The following is a 21,286-nucleotide window of genomic DNA, read 5'->3' as shown; positions in this document are numbered from 1 at the left end:
CATGATAGAATATAGTGTGGACCAATAAATGATCAAATATTTATCTCAGCTGCCTACAAACAGTTGAATATGATACAAAGATGACTTTAGGATGATAAATACTACTAATGGACCTCTTTGTCTTTCTTATAAGGTCTCTTTTGGTCCATTTATACCTCTCATTTCCTCAAAATTTCTACTTTTTAGGCCAATAAATAAAAAATTTTGGGGTAACTTTCACTCATTTATGATAGAAATGTTATTATAAATGATTAATTGAAGTATTCAAGCTGAATGAACTATCCGTATAAAAGTTTACTGTCTCCAAGGAGGTTTCAATAAGTCCTTATGTAAAACTTAAATTTACGCCGCGTTCCAGAGAGGGACATAAAAAACTTCTCTTTTGGTGAATAATTTGTTGTTACTGCTTTAAAAATAATTTCATTTACTTAAAACTATATATTTATTAAAGTATTTCTTAGGAAAATTTTTCTAATATAGCAGAATATAAGAAATAAGGAGAAAAAGCTCCCCAAGACTCTAAGTATTGCTTGTTCTGTCAACTAATATTCATGGTAAAGTCCTATTTCAAGGAAATTTTCTCATAAAATGTATTTTGGAGACTCAACCCACTCAGAATATTTCATTATTTGTAATATTTCACTTAAATAGCAAGAAATTTTAACACATGAGAGTACTCACAAGGTCAAAGGTGCATGTACAGCTTCCCATATTAGGTGTAATACCACCATTGATTTTCCCCTATTAGTCTTTGTTAAATTTGCACTTTTCAAAAAATTGTGCAGAATTTATCTTTGTTTCAAATAAAGAAATACTTGGCATGAGTAAAGTTTTATCCTGTCCAGTACTATAGAAAAAATTTCACATAACATTTCATTGCATATAAGAAAATAACCATCACTGGAAGTTAACCAATCAAATTTTCCCCCTTTTTTAACCTGTGTACAAGCTTTAGTAACCATGTAACCTCAAGTTTCCAAAATATTCTATAGAAACCCCAAGTAAAGAAATAATGGTGCTTTGAAATACCCAAGATATATGTTTATGACTCAGAAATGTTTTACTGCAATGAAATGTAGGATCAATTACCTACAACTGTCAAATTCGAGGGAATATTTTTTTTCGACCTATTTTCGTATGCAACCGGATGTGACGTACTATGATTTGGTGGTATTACACCTTAACAACAAAGATCTAAACAACTGATTTTGGCACATTCTTTGGATTGGATATGTATTGATATTTTAGTCTATGAAAAACATTTTTGATATTTGTTCTATGAAATTGGCTTTGAACTAGCTTCTAGAAACAGCGAGTATTCTACAATTAGTACTTTGGCTTTTTTGTCGTTTCGCTAGGAATTTTGTGCTTCATGCCAATATGATGTCGAGGCTTTTTCAACTGATTTTTATTGTGTATGTGTTATGCTGTTACTCCACTGTCTCTGGTTAGGGGAGGCTTGAGTGCTTAAAACCATGTTTAACCCTGCCACATGTTCCTATCCCAAGTCACAAGCCTGTATTTCAGTTGTTGTTGTTGGCTGCTGTCTGCACTTTTTGTTTTTCTTTTATTATAGCATAGATCAGGCCAAGGGTTTTCTTTTTTGAACTGCTTCCCATTTTGTCATGCAGGGGCTTTTTATAGCTTACTATAGGGTATGGGTTTGCTCATTGCTGAAGGCCTTACCTTGAGTAGTTTTAAACATCCTTGTCCTTTGGTCTTTGGTGGATAATTGTCTCATTGGCAATCATATCATATCTTCTTATTCCTATAGAGCTGAAAAAAGTTTTGGAAAACTTGACAGACAGCATGCAAACATATAATACCAGTTGGGGACTAAAATTGAGCTAGGAGTGCTACCAAAAGGAACAAAGACTATTTAAAGTTTTCAAATTTACTTGTACTTCTTCATTCTTTGATAGGTACAATAAGTAGTGATATAAATATCCATACAACTGAACTTGTTGGGTATTAAATGGTAATATGTAAATATAGTTCATTAATATTCAATCAATAAAAAGTTCAAGATTGAGAATAAACATTGTATCACTTAAAGTAAATAGGCATAAACAAACTTTAGAACTTCCCTCAGTAGCTTCCTATGTTATTAAAACATATACATAGTATATTTTGCCTTTCATTTGTTTTGAGTTGATGCTTCTTGTGCAAGGTTGTCTGTTTGCCTGCACTATTAAAGTTATTGCAAAAAATGAATATTTATCTTCACAACAGAACAGCATTAAAATGATTTAACTCAGAAAAAAACATAATACTTTTCTAAATGACAACATAATTGTCTTGAAGGAGTCACTGAAATTCTAATTGAAAGATGTATACAATTATGCTGACAGTTTTAATCTATTTTTTTTTCAGCTCATTTTTGCTACAATCATCAGATGCTTTATGAACATTCAATTAAAATTGTATTGAATCAGAGCATTCTCTTAAAGTGATACAACTCAAAACAAATGTAGACCAGTATATAAATAAGTATAATTTTCAACAATAAAAATCTGAAGAAAGACCTACATTAAATCAACAAACCTAATATAGGTGACCTAAAGCAAGACTATTGGCTCAAGAAGCTCCCAAAATGGAGAAACAAAGAATTTTCCACATCATTTAATCTTATTTCCTGGTGGATTGTTCACATCATAAATGATACATAAATGCATAAGTACCTTCTTCATCATTGAACATCTGAAACACTGATGTTTTCTGATAATAATTACTGTGGATAAAATTTCTCTTCTGAAGGTAATGATCAAAGGAGCAAGGGCATTTAGGCCTGTTTTTGGCCCAAGAAAAACAAATTTTTAAAAACTATTTCATTTTTGCAAATAATGTTTAGAAATGCATAGGGTAAAATAAAATTCATGAATTAGACAAGTCTTTTGAGAATACAAGTCACAATTACGTCATAATATTTATCTTTTTCATGCTTAATGTTCAATTTTCCATTCATATTTCACTTATTAAAACATTGTGTGCAGCCAAGAAACATCAAAATAATTTTAGAGTAGCTTTTTTAAAGGGGCACTAGCTGTCAAATTCATGTTCACCGATTTGACTCTAATTCTCATATTTGATTTATAACAATGTAAAACATTTATCCAAATTATAAAGTCTAAAATAAACAATTTACAGGGCATGGGCTCGAGAATATGTAGCTTTGTTTCGTGTGTATTTTAGTCTAGGCGCCATCTAATTAACTATCGAGTTGATCTCCGAACACATCTGATGGCCATATAAGCGATATAAACATAAATATAAATATAAATAGATATTGAAACTCGTGCAATTGGATTTTTCTAAATCTGTTTAATTTCATATTATAGATTAAAAATATATGTTAATCATCTTTTTAACCTGTATAAGAATGATTTTTGTGGATCAAATCAGTCAATCAAATGATTTACCCTTGTTTCACTTTCAATGTTGACATTCTTTTCCTTTAAATAACTCAACACGCACAATGCATGCATTATCTATTTCTAGCCAAGGGGTTAAATTGAAGTTCACATGAATACGGATTCAATGGGGTCGAATTATTCACTTGCAAGTGAATAATTAATCATCAATGTTTTTTAGCTTATTTTGACAAAATTGAACTATACTGGCTGCTAAAAGAGAATTATTATTTCACTATTCTACTTTCATTAATGATTGAACAAAAAAAAAAAATCATATTTCAGATTTTTTAAATATCTCCTAGCTAGTGCCCCTTTAAAGCTATTTATATAATCCCTCAAAACATAAAGTTGTTTCTTGGGTGCTTATGTTTCGAAAATGATGCAAAACAAGGAAAATCAATAAATTTGATCAATTATACAAATTAGTAATGGTATGTTGCTTCTGTAACTTTTTAAATGTGAAATTTGTTTAATTTTCTAAACACCTTATACCTTAATAAAATGAGATAAATTCAAGGACACGTATGGTAACTTTTAAATTCGCACTGATATTTAGACCAAATAAGGGTCTTATTATACCCCTACTCCTTTCTTCACTGTTATAGAAAAAATATTCATGAATAAATATCTAGAAGCATTAGTTCTATATGCATTATGCAAAGCCGATGGTATGTATTGTGTCTATGTTATAAGCAAGAGCTACTGCAGAAAAAGTGATGCCCCTACACAGAATGACACTAAAATTTTCATAAGGTGGGAAGTATAAGTAGAATTTGCTTGGAGAGTGGTGACCATATTATCACAATCTGTTAACCTTGTTAACCCAAAGTGATATCAGGATGCTATTCATACTGTAAATTCAGAAATTTTTTGTTTACATTTTTTATTACAAAATGAGAACAATTTACAAAAAAATATTTGCAGTCATATGAAAACATGTGATTAATTATTGCCATTTCAGAAAATGTTGCATACAATTAATTCTATCAAAATATAAAATTCGAGTATTTATTATTGCGAAACATATCCCATTGTAATTTTCACAATAATAAAATAACTTCTCAAAAATTTCTGAATTTACAGTAACTGAGTGACACAAAATTACTTGACAATATAAAGACCAGAATAGTCAATGGGAAGCATGAATTTGACAAGAATGATTTCTGATTACTACCTACATATGGAAACATTATATTTTGAATTAAAAAAAAACATTTTTGAAAAGAGAGATGAAACGAGAAAATCTAGCACCAGGTCCACTTGTAAGTTGTAAGCAAAATATGGCTTGAAAATCAATTATGAGTATAGTGACAAATGCTGAAAACTGACCCTGAATTTACAGGAAAGCAGTACTACAGTCTTGTACCAGTACTATGAATATTCTAATAGTAATTCAGTTTGTGTTAACCAAACACCTGTTTAATCTGAACAAACTTTTCAGTCCTAAGTATGTTCTGTTCAGACAGGTTTCACCTTTGTACACTGTTATGGTAATACATATCTATATTCCATTAATATGCATAAAAAATTTGCAGATTGACATTAAGAAACCAACTTTATAGTTATTCAACTTTAATATAACAATTCTGTCATTAAATATTACATTTTAATATGATAATACAAATGAATCAGTAATATTACTACCCAGAGGGCACAGAATATGCATATAATTTCACACCACTTTGGTGAAATAAGATTTTGAAGCTGGCCATGATGTCTAGTGTTGATAGATTTTTTTGTCTTTGTTCACTTATGGTAGCAAGCAAAATTCTATAGTCTACATCTAGTATACATTAATTATAAAATAACTAATCCAAGAATTCAAATACAGAAAATTATTTAATTAGTGACCGAACAACATATTAATTCACGAGTGCACATAGTGCATGAGTTAATCATAATTTAAAAGTGTTGTTCGGTCACAAGTTGAACATTTTCTGATATTTGTATTCTTGGATTTGTTCTTCTTATTACATTGACCATAGACTTTTTTTTCTGAAAAAAATGGAGAAAATACAAACAACTACATTTTTTTCTACACATTTTCAATTCCTTTTCAATCAATGTCATCTACATTATCATGACAACATCCATTGTTGTATGAGGTCAGATGAGTGAAACTTTCTGATTTATGTTACATGTGAAATTATCGGTTTTTATCTTAATGGAAAGTCGTTGCAACCAATGCAATAATTCATACTACCTATATTATTCCATGTTAAGAAAGTTATCATCTGAAATAACATGTTAAAAAGACAGGAACATAGTACATATATATAATGCATGTGTGGACACACAAAAATGTCTCATACTCAAACCAAAGAAAAATTTCTTTAAATCTCATTTAATTTCTTTACTGTTTACTTCTTCAAGAAAACAAGTCTTTCAAACATTAGAAAGTATCAATCATTTATAATTTTACTCTATGGATATTTAAATTAATATTTCAATTAAAATTTCACAACTTTTTAAAAATCTTTTGCTGGACATTTCACAGTTGTACAAAATGAATCTTTTTTACAGTAAATCTATATCCTATAAATTTTGCTTTCTTAATAAAATTTAACTGCAGTATTGAATGATGTAATATCAGATACAAGAAAAAGCCAACAAAAATAATAATTCACAGCCAAGCACTTAATATTAGCACACTATTATTTTTCATTGGAAAATACATTACACACAAGGTATTTCCTTAAATAATCTTTAATACTGATGTTCAATTAAAACACTGGTTTCCAACCCATTTGTGTATGCCTGTAGACTACACAGATGAAAATTTCACAGAATGAACAACCTTTTATCATTGCCATTAAATGTGAAAAATGCCTAGCTATAATTTCTTTACAAGATGTCTATTAAATATATATGAAGAAATACCTCAGTTTCATGTTTAATACTTCAGATTTTACATAACAACAGTAGTTATAAGAGTAAAACAGTTTAATTTTTTGTGAAAAGAACTGTAAACAGCAAAAACAATAGAATATTTGTATATAGGGAGCATTCAGTAGAAAAAAAATACAAAGGTTCAAACTACAAGTTTTGATAAAGAAAAGGATATTTTTACATGCCCTTGTAGGCAGTGTTTTGTTTTACTGTAGCATCCATTTATATAAATAAAAGGAAAGTGGGATAAATATCAACATGATAGTTAGATAGACAAAGTAAAAATGGTTAAAGTGTTTTACTTTGTCTTTTTTTAAGATGCCACATCCAGAAAAGCAAGCCTTAACAAGTACATAACACACCTGGTAAATATTATAGTTTTGAAATACTTATAAACCAAGCAATTTAGCTAGCCTTAAAATGGAAAAAGAGAACTAAATGTAATCCAAATACATTTTATATGATAAAAATGCAAAACAGCTTTCTGTTCCATGGCTTCTTTGTGTTTGGTGACATCATCAATTGAACAATCAAGACGGATCACAAGCCAATAAAACCATTCTGACTATTGCACAATAGCAGGAAGATAGTATGGTTTATCTGTAACTAGGTTTAACAATTTTATTCTAGAAGCCTATATAAAAATGTCCTCTGAGTTAAGTCAAGGCCTCATAAAACAAATATAAAGCATAACAATCATCAAACAGTTGTACTCTTAGGTCCTTTTATCAGAGGTCTTGCGTATTCTACAAATTCGTCTATTAACACTGGCCATGCACCTGAAAAGAAAAATAAACAACTGTTTTAATCTGAATAAAAGGTACATCTTCTTTTATACACATTGATAATTCTTTGCTAGAAGTTGATATCACTACATTTGATGAATACAGATGCAGGGTAATAACAATAAATTTAACTACAACTAGCAAAGAATTAAAACTCATTGTAAAATTCTATTATTTGTGTTGTTGAGTTGCTGTTTCAATGACAAATACCTCACATTACCTATTATTCACAGTAAATTCTATACCCTTATATAGTTTCCATTTGAAAGGTACCTACCTAAATGCAAGAAATAATCGGGTAAAATAATAGGAACTCATTTAGACACTAAATCTGGAATACAACCACAAGACAGTTACCAACTGAAGTATTGTATTCTATTTAATTTAATTACCTTCTTCATCATAATTTGTCATATCTTCATTGATCATATTACAAAAATCTAATAATAAATTCCAGGTATCTTTTGGTATTGATCGTTTATGGTGTTCCTGCAAATATAGTAATAAATGTGTAAATTCAAGCTAAAAATGTTGAGACAATTTAAGATATTAGAAATTCAAGCCATTTGAACATAACAAACAATTTAACAGTTGCTGCCAATTTTCTTTGTTTTCAATTTCCACAAAGGAAACAGATATGATTAAATCATTATCTTACATCAACATTTAAAAACATTTTTTGCAGAGAAGCAGCAAATGCCAATTTTCAAGTCTTTGGTTCTTTTTCTGGTCGGGCATCAAACCGACCTGTCTCCTGCACTGGAGACTAGAAAGCTACCAAAAGACCACAGAGGCGGTTTTATTTCATGTATGAACTTTGAGCTTAAACAACATGCTAGATAGATCTAGGCACTGTATAGTGTATAAACAGACAATGCTTCTTTTTCAACATATAATTTGTCAGTTTTATCAGAAAAGTTATGAAACTTTTTCTTCCATTTGATGAAAAGAAGTTCTGTAAGTATCCTTCAATAATTAGCTTTAAATATACACATATAATCACTTTAAAACTATCATCACAATAATTTTAACAAAAATTGTTCAAACATTTTTGATGTATTGATTCTTACACAAAAATGTGTACTGATATAAATTAAACCTTGACAGAAAGAAAGCAAAGTTAGCAGAATGACCAAAAAAGCAACCTACTGGGTACATGCATATGAAATAAATTGCTTCGCCGAGCGCAGCTGGATACGACCGCAGAGGTCCAACCTGAACAGTTGGGGCAAAATTGATGCAATATTCACGCTTGATACAGGTCTGAATTTGGATTGTAATTAAATATTTGACACATAAAAAGTTTCTGACACAGAACAACTGTAGTCAAAGAACTTAGAATTGGTTATACAATTTGAATTTATATTCAATTTTTTGCTTTTGTGCAATACACTTTGCTGTTGTGAATTGACCCCCCTCCCCCCACAAAAAAAAATAAAAAATTTACCCCCCTTTTTTCTTGCTTTTGTGCAGTACACTATGCTGTTGCATATTAACCCCCCCCCCCCCCCCACACACACACTTTTTTTTTGCAAAAAAAATAATGTTTGAAAAATTTTTCTTTTTGATTTCTGAAATCTGAAATGAGAAAAAATTGACACCCCACAATTTCTTTTTAAAACTCCCCCCCCCCTTCTCCTTTTTCCCCCAAAAAAATTCTTTCCCTCAAGATATGGTCACAATCTCAATTCAAATTTCCAATAAAGTTTGCAACCATAATTACCCATTTAAATTTACCATAGTGCTAACTTAATCTATTTTATAATAGAATTTAAAATATGGTGTCAAATCTTTCATATGGATTTTTTTGTAAAAGAAAAAAGATGCAACATTTGCAGATATTTTCACTGGTCTTCCTTTATAAATATGCATTTCTTTAAACATAATTTAAAAGCAGTGTGAGGGAGGTAATCAAAACGTTGTATTTGGATTACTTCCCTTACACTGCTTTTAAATTGTCTTAATTGTTCATTAACCATTACTTTATGAATAATTTAAAAGCAGTGTAAGGGAGGTAATTCAAATGATGTTTTTGAATTACCTCCCTAACACTGCTTTAAATTATGTTTTGTACTAAACTATTTGTCCATTAACCAGGACACCCTTGTTTTTCCCCCTTTTTTGTCCCTAATTCCTAAACGGTTTGAGCCATAACCCCCCAAAGCAAATCCTAACCATCCCTTTGTGGTATGGAAACTAGAAAAATGCTTATTTTTGGCCCCTTTTTGGCCCCTAATTCCTTAACTGTTGGTACTATATCCCCCAAAATCAATCCCAACCTTCCTTTTGTGGTATTGAACCTTATGGTAAAATTTCATAGAGATCCATTCACTTATACTAAAGTTATTGTGCGAAAACCAATGTATCTTCGGACGACGTCATACCAATATACGTTTTTTGCGGTCGTATAATTAATCATCTGGCTGTGATGATTAGAGTACATACTTATTTATATGTTCAAGTTTCTTTATAGATGATAAATATATGTTCTCATAATATAAATAAGAAATCTTACTTGTAAAAATTCACTCCATACATCTAAAAATTTAAATCTTCCTGCTAACACTATATTCCAATATGCAATTGCCATTTCTAAATCTGAAAAAAAATATATTGTACAATATGATTCAAAGCACTAACAATTTACATCATAGTCTAGGAGTAATATAATTTCCACATATTATATATGTACTGTTGTCTTAGTTACTTTTTGTGTTTTATATGCATCAGCCCTATTTTTATAGATTGATTATTGTTTGCTTAATGTTCAGCGGCAAAAACGTCCTGCATTTTCAGGACTACCTTTTTTTGTCATTTGAGGTTCTTTTTCTACTTGCAATGACTTAAGACTTTATATGATCAACATTAAAAAAACATCCTCAAGCAAAGTTGAATATTACAATATCTCATCTGAAACTGTGTTAAAAAAAGGATAATTTGATTACTTCTATAACTCTATTAGATTTTTATAATATTTTGGAGGAGGTCATATTACTATCTATATATAAAACACTAACTATAATCTTACCTAAACCTTTTTGTCCTGGGTTTTTGGCATAGTTAAATGTAAACTGATAAAAGTCTTTAAATTTTGTTGAGTCTCTTATTTCTGATTCAAAGGAGGTACATTTACTTTTTAATTTGTCTACTGAATCACAGCTGAAAAAGATATGTACATTTTGTACCTTCACTATTACATAAAAGAACAGGTTTTTTTCTCCAGTTTATTAGTTCTTAAAAATAAATAGTTCATTTGTTATACCTTATCTCTGTACTTCTTTGGCAATGAGAATTGTGTAATAAAAGATTAGTGTTCAAAATTTCCATCAACAATGCACATATTTGATTTGTCTGAAGGCAATTTCTCTATTATATATATATTTATTTGGCAATCACCATGGCATTCAGCGGGGTTTCAGAACATCCGTTCTTAAACATGCTAGTCAAATGCGTTTTGTTAAAATATACTTTTTCACTTTTTTGGTCTTTTGTAAAATGTTGTTTGTGCTGTATTTAGACCCCTTTACCAAGAAATTTGTTTTGCATGCACACGCATAAAAATTGCGATTTTTAAACAACATTATCCAAAAGACCAAAAAAGTGAAAAAGTATATTTAAACAAAACGCATTTGACTTACAGGTCATATATATATATAATTCGTCTAAATAACAGCCCAACATTGTTAAATCTGTAAATTTGCGGAAGCATATTTTTTGTTCTTCCCTGGCCAGGATTCGAAATTATTGCTACTGAGATATCGTGACACCAAATCGCCTTGCACTATGCCCAACGCGCTAGACCACTCGACCACCTAGGCTTGACAAAAATCAAGCTTTGGTGGCCGGGTGTTACCTTTCCTCGTCAGTTTTTAACTAGCGTCGTAACACAGAACATGATATATAAGGCATGAAGATGGAATATTACAGATCAGCTGAATTATCTATCGTAGAGGATCTTACAAATTAATTTAGGATGCAGTCACAGAAATAATTATATTATAAGTACGTCTAAACCAGTGACAACTCTACGACAGATTCTATCTATCGGATCACCAGTGATGGTGATACAAGGCTGAAAACACATTCTGTATACATAATTCGTCTAAATAACAGCCCAACAATGTAAGATCTGTAAATTTGTGGAAGCAAATTTTTTGTTCTTCCCTGGCCGGGATTCGAACTCATGCTACTGAGATATCGTGGCACCAAATCGCCTTGCACTATGCCCGACGCGCTAGACCACTCGAGCACCTAGGCTCGTATATATATATATGTTTTTTGTTCTTTTAAACTTTTTGATATAAATCATACAAGAGATGTCATGTAGACGAGAGATAATTTTCAAAGCAATCTCTTCCAAGAACTTGTTGAATAAAACTTTTGTGATTGAGAGCTGATAATTCAATAACAAAGGGACATAATTCCAGTAAAAATAGTTAATTGGCATTGCATAATGGACTCATCCAAGACATTGCTGTTATACAATGTAAACCTTTGATATAAATTTATATAAAAATGTAGGCTTGAGTGTGTATACAATGCAATTCTTTGTACAATTTATATTTCCAATGGACATCACTCCTTTCAAAATAGTAGTTGATTGACACAGATTACGAACATTGCTAATATATAAACCTTAAATATAAATTTTTTTTTAAATCTGGCAAAATTTGTAAGCATGCGAGCTCATTTATATCATGTATATAGGACAGATGTAGGGACACATGCTCAATATTACTTTGTCTTTTGTACTACTTTTCATTAGAGGAAAATAAGCATACATGTATCTTCAGTAATAGAAATGAGACATGTGTAATATGATACTATACGGTATGGTTTTTTTCTCATTGTTAAAGGCCTTACATGTACAGTTGCCAATAATTGCTTACATCCACTTCATTTGAACTTTGGTGGATAGTTGTCTCATTGGCAATCATACCACATGTCCTTATTTTCCTAATAATAAGTGTAAAATAAGAAATAAAAGTTAGACATGTGCAATAAATGTATCTTCCTAAATGAAAATTTTGGTGATTTTGAATCAACATAAAAAAATAATTAGAAAAAAAAAGAAAGAATTTGTTAAAAGATTCTTTATTCAAACCAGCTCCTTTAAAAATTGATGGAAAGATAATTTATTATCAAAATTTTAATATGGAAAATGTTCAGGTAAGGTTTCATTACTGTGATGATGAAATCTGTGAATAATTAATATATTTTCTAAAAACAATTCAAGTTGATCATGGTACCTCTGGCTGTCATTTTAGCACATGACTGTCTTTTGAAATGAACCCAATTTAGGCAAACCATGGCTAATTGTGCCTGTCCAAAACCAGGAGCCTGTAATTTAAAGGGTTTTTGTTACTTGCTGGTCTTACATCCACCTTATTTGGACTTTTGTGGATAGTTGTCTCATTGGCAATCATACCTTAATTTTACACTAATGTAAACTGTAAGGATATTATTGATTTAAATCACTCAGATAACAAGGTCTCTTTGAAGATATTAACTATCTATGAATGGATTTTTTTGGTGGTCTATCAAATAAAACTCTTTCCCCTTTTTTTCAGTTTTCATTATTTATAATTATTAATAAAATGTACCTTAAATCTGCCATTCCTGATATAAATTCATCCTTTGTAAATTCACACTGTGTTGCTGCTTTAAACCTCCATGCTAACAGTAATACTGTCCTAGATTCTGGGTTGAGACTTAAATCCTCTAAAAATTTCATTACACCATCGGCTGTCATTTTATCATCTTCATGAGGGTCTGAAAGGTCAGAAAGTCAGCATACTAAAATACTGTAAATGTACTTTAATTAATTTTCACTGTTTCGCAAGCATGTTCCCTGTTTGTCTTAATTCTATTATGAAATGTTACTATTTTTTTTCAAAAGAGATTTCAAATTTGTTGAACAGATTTAGGTAGTAGTAAGTAATAAAAAAAAAGAGATTTGGTGTGCAGCCAAATTAGAATAACAGCTTTGAACTCCAAAATGGAATTTACCGTAAAAATGGTAAATGAAGTAAAAAAGATGTGAGAAATAACCCATACTAATGATAGGATATCTTTATTATAATTAAATATTTATTTTTAATGCTTATATCTTACCTATTCTTTGTTTGGATATCCACAAACAATCAACAGGTGGTTCATTTTAATTATAATCCATGACAAAACATTGTTTTTGTCCTTTTCCTGTGCATTATATTTAAATTCAGGATGAAAAATGTGACCAAGATAATCATCAAAAGCAAAAACACATAATGAAAGACTAAATTTGGTGGTTTCAGTTGAAATAAAATGCTCTGCTGGGCGCAGCTTGATACGACCGCAGAGGTTGAACCCTGAACAGTTGGGGCAAGTATGGACACAACATTCAAGCTTGATACAGCTCTGAATTTGGATTGTGATTAAATATTTGACACAGCATAGGTTTCTGACACAGAATGAATGTGGTCTAAGAACTTAAAAAATTTTAATTTACCTATTCAAACCATATCATTATTATTTGCTTTTATATATAAATCAGAAATAACCAACTTAAAATGGAAAATTTTGAAGAAAAAAAAAGGAAAAAAAGGAAAAAAAAAAAAGGAAAAAAAAATCCCCCTCCAAATTTTGTGAACCCCCTTATGATTCATCACCCCCAAACTCAATCCCAGCCTCCCCTTTGAGGTATGATACCTTGCAGTACAATTTCAGAGAGATCCATACACTTGAACACAAGTTATTGTCTGGAAGTTACAAAAATGCTTGTTTTTTGGCCCCTTTTTGGCCCCAAATTCCTAAACATTTAAGGGGCAATTACCCCCAAACTCAAACCCAGCTTTCCCTTTGTGATATGGAACCTTGTAGTACAATTTCATAAAGATCCATACACTTACACACAAGTTATTGTCCTGAAACTAGAAAAAGGCTTGTTTTTTGCCCATTTTTGGCCCCTAATTCCTAACATTTTGAGGAAATTACCCCCAAAATCAATCCCAGCCTTCCCTTTGTGGTATGGTACCTTGCAGTACAATTTCAGAGAGATCCATACACTTGAACACAAGTTATTGTCTGGAAACTAGAAAAATGCTTATTTTTTGCCCCTTTTTGGCCCCTTATTCCTAAACGTTTTGGGCAACTACCCCAAAACTCAATCCCAGCTTTCCCTTTGTAATATGGAACCTTGTAGTAGAATTTCAGAAAGATCCATACACTTACACACAAGTTATTGTCATGAAACTAGAAAAATGCTTGTTTTTACCCCTTTTTTTGGCCCCTAATTCCTAAAATTTTGAGGCAATAACCCCCAAAATCAATCCCAGCATTCCCTTTGTGATATGGAATCTTGTGGTACAATGTCAGAGAGATCCATACACTAACACAAGTTATTGTCTGGAAGTTACAAAAATGCTTATTTTTGGCCCCTAATTCCTTAACTGTTGCATTGGTACCATAACCCCCAAAATCAATCCCAACCTTCCTTTTGTGGTATTGAACCTTATGGTAAAATTTCATAGAGATCCATTCACTTAAACTAAAGTTATTGTGCAAAAACCAATGTGTCTTCGGACAGCGACGCCAACGTCATACCAATATACGACCGCACAAAATTTTGCGGTCGTATAAAAATATCTGAAACCAGAGAGCTCAGTCTAGACTAAGACTAAAGTTAATGTGTTGAGGTACATGTACATGTACGGTACCAAAGGGATTTTAAAGCAATCAGAGATCTAATGGTAAAGCTCTAACTAGCTAAAGAAGATCTTCCCTAACTCAACAGAGTTAGACTCCTTAAAAACTTCCAATTATACTATACTCTTCCCCTTTTTTCACTTAGCTGCTACTTACTATCCATCCTAGCAGCTCATAGGTTCTCTATTGGGTAACCCTATAGTCACCATGAGAAACCATCTGGATTGTACCTTTAATGTCAAAAAGGCATGTTGAGGCCATTCCAAATATACCAGTCATACCTCATGATTATACTGTATCAACATGACTCCCCTAATAGACAAATACACGCCCTTGTCTGTGCCAGAAGTAGTTGCTTGCAGCACCATTGTGATCAATATTACATGGATATTACCATCGGTATTCAAAACAGCAACCTCAAGATTGAAAGGAAGGGCTCGAACAGACCGAGTTAAAAAAGATCTTCCTTAACTCAACAAAGTTAGACTTGCTATATAGTAATATACACATATGTACCTCCAATTGTACTACATTTTTTAAAGGTTTATCACACAGTGATTGTAAGAGAATTTAAGATACTAAAATCTAAGTCACTGTATACCTCTGTATCTCTGCCATAATGCTTCAAGTTTTTTCCTATCCACAGCTGAACGACTGGGTTCGCTGTTGTACCGTTCTGGCGCTTGGAAATAATTATCTACAGCAAGATCAAGCTTCCAGTCATGAGAACCTAGGCAGGCAATAGCTCCTTTCTCAGTTGTTTGTGTGAAGGCGATGAACTGTCGAACCTTTTCCTTTTGTGAACTCTTTAATTTATGCTGTAAAAGAAACGTTCTTGTGAAATTATCTGTAAGAAAACGAATATCTGTGAAGTTTTGTTTGTTGTGAAACCTACCATTTTGTTCGTCTTCCATTAAATGAGGTCAGGAGGTCAATCTGGTAAAATGGTAAAGTGTTCATTCTGATGTGTAATCAAGCACACCTCTTTATTATGAGGTTACTCATTAACAACACCTTTGTCATTCAATAAAATTGCTTTCCCATAATAAAGGTTCAAGTCATTTATTACTATATACATTTTAAATAAATAAAATAACAAAAATACCGAACTCTAAGGAAAATTCAAAACGGAAAGTCCACTGTCACTCTCAAGTTTTTTTACTGTAAAATTATCTGTACTTAATCATGTCTTAATCATTTACTGTAAACGTGTTTGTTCATATAAACATTGTCTATTGCATATCACTGCAACCAGTCAGTGTTGTCTTTATAAAGTTATAATAAAATACCGGGGCAAACTTGATAACGCGGTTTCCCTTTTTTAACAGAAGGTACAAAAAGATAAGCACCAACACCAAATTCAGTCCACAAATGGCCCAAACTAAAAAGGCCAACATATCAAAAAGACAACCACTGACGAAGTTCTCGAATTAGGAGCACGAATGAAAATGTGGCAGGTTTAAACTAGTTTTTTTATATGCCAACGGTTGAACCCTCAGTTACTGAAAACACATTCGAAGAACTTAACCTTTAGTTACACAGTCATGCCATTCAGATGCAGATCCAGGATTCTGAAAAGGGGGCCGCGGGCCCCCGAACTAGACAAAATTTGGGGTGGTATAGGTAAAAAGTCTGATGATCATACATATAGCTCCATAAGGGGGGCCGGGCCCCCTGCCCCCCTTTTATCCGCCTCTGCCATACTCGCTCTACTATTGGTGGCCGTATTCAATTCGGAGTAGAATTCATAAACCAGTGTAATAACAATACAGGAAAACATCATGTTGTGCACGCCCCCCCCCCCCCCCCCCCCCCAAAAAAAAATCTGTGCAGAATTTCGTTGCAGATAAAAAGAAAGAAATGTTTAATAATATAGTATTGCTTTATAAACTATAAATAAGCGAATTGATGTTCAACCCCTGAAATATACCAAAACGACATCAACAGGGCACTTTTGTCGGTTGTAATTCATAATACACCAGAGAAAGTTCGATTTAGGACGATTTTCAGTAAATGTACAGGGCTTCGATAGTTTCAAAAATGTCCCTATTGAAATAATATTGTCAGTGTCTTTATTTCAAGCCAAACAGCTTTTGACTTATTTGTACACATATATCCCTATATATTGAAATATTGCGTCTGTCTTCTTCGGTTTTTGGGTTAATAGATTTATTCATACTTTGTAAAAACTTCTCCTAGATGTTTTTATTGCTTAATATATTTTATTACGTATGCCTGTTTGGGATACTATTTAGCCAAACCTTTTTCTGATTTACACGGCTTAATACATTTATTTAAGAATTGAATGCTTCTTATGTAAATTTGTTGGGGTGTAAAAGCGTTGACCAAAGTACATTTTCGCGCTTCATTCTAAAAATGTGAGCACGGTCAACGCTTTTACAACCCTATAAAATAACCAAACGAAGCATTCAATACTTATAATTACATTTTTTTGCTAGGATCATGAAAACACGATTCCTATAAAGTTTTTCTTTTATTCAGCTGTGCACTTTATTGTGGAAGCTCATGACATCATGAATGTTACATTTCATTTTGAAATGAAGGTTAATTTCAGAATGACGCGAGATTGCTATTAGCCACTCAAAATAATGTATCATATATAATGAAGCATACATGTAATGTAATTATTAGATAATAAAGCCGAAGTGTTTGTGTGCCGTCTTTATTTTGAACATAGCTGATGTCAGTATTACACAATCAATCAATCTTTCTATTAAGCTTTTCCCCGACTGAATCACTAGATTCATTTCACCTCTGTATATGTTGCCTTTATTTCACTGATTTGTGTTAGAAAGTATACTGTAATAAATCTTGTTTGTTGTTTGCTATTGAACATGTCTCGTCAGACTAATTCACCCCTTAGATCCATCATGCTTGTCTTTATTTCCCGTCAAGCATTTAATCATGAACACTCAATAAATTGATCATATCGTTGTTTTTGTTGGTTTTACTTTAGGTAAACTATTAACGGAAAATATTTCTTTTTGTCTTAATATGAAATTATTGATAAAGGATATTATCAAACAGTTGTTGTTGATATATAAGCTGAAAAAGACTAGATTTTTTCGTTTATTCTTTCTGCATCGAAATTCTATACATTTTTAAAGATTGTGTCTTCCTGTACTGTATAGACTTTTGCGTTGCTGTGTGAAATCTACCCAGAGGTACAGCCACCCGATATTACAGTGTTGGAGTGCATGATTTCATATTTAGCAGATTATTAATTATTTTTACCAAGTTTGTTACGATATAGAGCTTGATATTGCATAGTCCCCTGTCTATTGCTGAGACAGTATGTTGACCGCTTTATGTTTTGTGTGTGTGTCCTTCGATAGTGTCTCATTGGCATATGAGAATACCACCATTAGTCTTCGTCTTAATATCTTTTACTATCTTTATCTGTAGAAGGTGAGAGAAAATATTTGCTATTAGTAATAGATCCTTATAAATTGTTATTGATTTTAAAATGTAAGGCGATTGTTTTCAATTACAACATGATGTACTTCAGTTGTGTTGTTACTTGTATGAATAAAAGGAGATGTGGGGCCAGTACACGCCAAACAGTCTCGGACAGAAATAAAACGACAATAATAACCAAAAGACAATTAGAGGTCAAAGTACAAGTCATATTGTCGGTTTAAAACCTTAGTTTTCGACAACACAAAGCCGTGATATATGATTTTCTGAAAAACTGCGAATATAAAGATGAGGAGATGTGGTATGATTTCCAATGAGACAACTATCCACCAGAGTTAAAATGAAGTGGTAGTTAGCAATTATAGGCCATCGTACGGCCCTCAACAATGAGGGAATCTCATACCGTATAGTCGGTTATAAAAGGCTTTTACACGTAAAATGTGAAACAATTCAAACGAGAAACTAACGGTTTAATTTATAACAATTAAAACAATTTACGAAAAACAAATATTAAAGACATGAACCAACGACAACCACTGTACTAAAGGCTCCTGACTTAGGACAGGCACATAAAGAATGTAGCGGGATTAAACATATTTGTAAGAATATCAGTTATATGATTCGAGAAATCAGTGGCATAGCTTGAAACTTATTTCAAAAGAGAGGCGAAAGATACCAAAGCGACATTTAAACTCATAAATCGAAAATAAAATGACAACGCCATGGCAAAAAAGAATTTTAAAAATCAAAAGACAAACAACAGCATACAAAACACAGCATAGAAAATTAAATACTGAGCAACATGAACCCCACCCGAAAATCGGGGATGATCTCAGGTGCTCCGGAAGGGTAAGCAGATCCTGCTTCACAAATGAGGCAAACGGTTTGAGGACAGCTTTCACGATTGAAGACCTCAGCACGGTTAAAAACGCTTGGACGGATGGCTAAAGAGCAAAACTGGCGTCAAAAGACTTTTCAGCATGTACAGATTGATTGATTTATGGGTGTTATCTTAACGCCCAGTCAAATAATTTTTGCACAGAACAAATTCGAGAACAAATCAACAATGATCCAATAGATATGTTCTGTAGAAGTTTTTTTTAGCCCTGTCAACCCTTGGGGTTTATTCAGAATTAGAAAAAATAAATAAACGAAGTACTTAAGGTTGCTAAATTGGTCGATTGGAATGAAGGGCGGACGATTTGGACTGCCACTGGATAACTGATAGGACGAGAGGTCTAGGTGACCAAATTAATATACCCCTATCATTACGCGGGGTCATTTTTATGTAGGATAAAAAAAATAACTAGATATTCATAATCTAGTTTCTCAGTTCTTACCTCTTGTTTGGATTAGTTTTTTTTACAAAGAATAATTTGTCCGTTCCATTAAAGACATGTGTATCTTCTACATTGGTCAATTTTATGAAAAAAAGTGGGGATTAATACTTTTACACTATTCCCGGTATATTTAAATCAATGAGGAATACATGTGTAACTGGTAGAGAATTCAAATGTTTGGAATACCTTTTGTCTCTCTTTAGTCCTTCTCTATTTTATTCTTGGTCATAAAGTTGGTGTGGCAGTTGCCTCACTGTCTTAATGAAAGCTACGACACTGAAAACCCGATAAAATATAAAAATAAGCAGATGAGGTATGATTTTCAATGAGGGAACTATCCACCAAAGTTCAAATAAAGTAGATGTAAGCAATTATAGGCAACCGTACGGCCTTCAAAAATGAGAAAAACCCATACCGTATAGTCGGCTATAAAAGGCCCCCACATAAAAATATGAAACAATTCAATTGAGAAAACTAACGGCCTAATTTATAACAAAACAATTAACGAAAAACAAATATGACAGACATGAACCAACGACAACCACTGAAATACAAGCTCCTGACTTGGGACAGGCACATAAAGAATGTGGCGGGGTTAAACATGTTTGTGAGCGCTCAACCCTCTCCTAACATGGGACAGTGGTGTAACAGCACAACATAAGAACAAACTAAAAAAAATCAGTTCAAAAAGGCTTAACTATGGAAGCGTATATACTTAACTCGTCAGATCGATACAAAGCAGAAAAAACATCAAACATAAACACAGACCGGACGAGTTCTTTGATATGATTAAATCGACAGAACATTTATTTGTCACAGTCTTCTCGACAAACCAGTGTCAGTTATTGCAAATATGTAAATCTCCATCTATCATCCGCCGTAACTTCTGACCAATTCAAATAACTGGACCAAAAAGAAACTAACAAGATCTGAGTTAACTTATACGTGTTTATGATGAAGTTTTATTCAGTAATGCCACAGACTAACAAATAACATGACCGTCGCAGTTATAAATAGAACATAAGACGGAAGAATATTGACAATTTTTTCTTTTTTCTTACTTATCCCGTTGACCATAATGACATTCGGAGAAGTAATATAAAATTCTGTAAACACATTCTAGGCCACAGGCACTTGTCTCTGAAAATAAGTACCCAGATATTAAAGTATATAGGTAATTTGTTTTCAGAGACAATTGCCTGTGATCAGGTGCATGTTAATTTAAAACTATCTACAAACTCAGTAGCCCTTACAGAATTTGGGAACACATTATATATAGACTTGTTACAACAATTATTTTTGTACTGATGTAGACTTGTGCACTCTCCATCTTACCTCTTAGGCATGGTTTGTGATGAAAATAATTATAGCAGTAACCCGTCAAATAATTCATGGCTTTCTAATATATTTTTTATAGTGAAAAAAAGGACTTTAACCTACTAGTGTTCGGTGTGAGCCAATGCTCCGTGTTGAAGGCCGTACCTTGATCTATAATGGTTTACTTTTATAAATTGTAACTTGGATGGAGAGTTGTCTCATTGGCACGCATACCACATCTTCCTATATCTAGTATCTATTGGCAAAAAAAAAACCAATAGTAAACATAAATTAGAATTATATTTGAAGAAATATCTCCCGAAAAAAATTAAAAAGTAAAATAATAAAAACTCCAAGGACATGGCTAAACATCAGACATATTTATTTAAAAGATTCTGGAAAACTCAGCACATAATAC

The 21,286-nt window shown here is 32.1% G+C and overlaps 1 protein-coding gene across 1 annotated transcript; it reads right to left on the bottom strand.

The window, feature by feature from the left end:
- Nucleotides 1-1,878: 1,878 nt before the first annotated feature.
- LOC127738945 (DCN1-like protein 1) lies at nt 1,879-15,710 on the bottom strand. The gene is made up of 7 exons (XM_052250447.1): nt 15,669-15,710; nt 15,375-15,591; nt 12,691-12,859; nt 10,116-10,246; nt 9,603-9,685; nt 7,480-7,576; nt 1,879-7,081 (listed from the first exon to the last, which is right to left on the bottom strand). Exons 1-7 carry the CDS (start codon nt 15,669-15,671, stop codon nt 7,002-7,004), a joined length of 780 nt encoding a protein of 259 aa, XP_052106407.1. The 5' UTR covers nt 15,672-15,710; the 3' UTR covers nt 1,879-7,001.
- Nucleotides 15,711-21,286: the final 5,576 nt, after the last annotated feature.

The sequence above is a fragment of the Mytilus californianus genome, unplaced genomic scaffold (assembly GCF_021869535.1).
Source record: "Mytilus californianus isolate M0D057914Y unplaced genomic scaffold, xbMytCali1.0.p SCAF_4, whole genome shotgun sequence".
Taxonomy (NCBI): Eukaryota; Metazoa; Mollusca; class Bivalvia; order Mytilida; family Mytilidae; genus Mytilus; species Mytilus californianus.
This window is presented reverse-complemented; position numbering and strand designations above follow the sequence as displayed.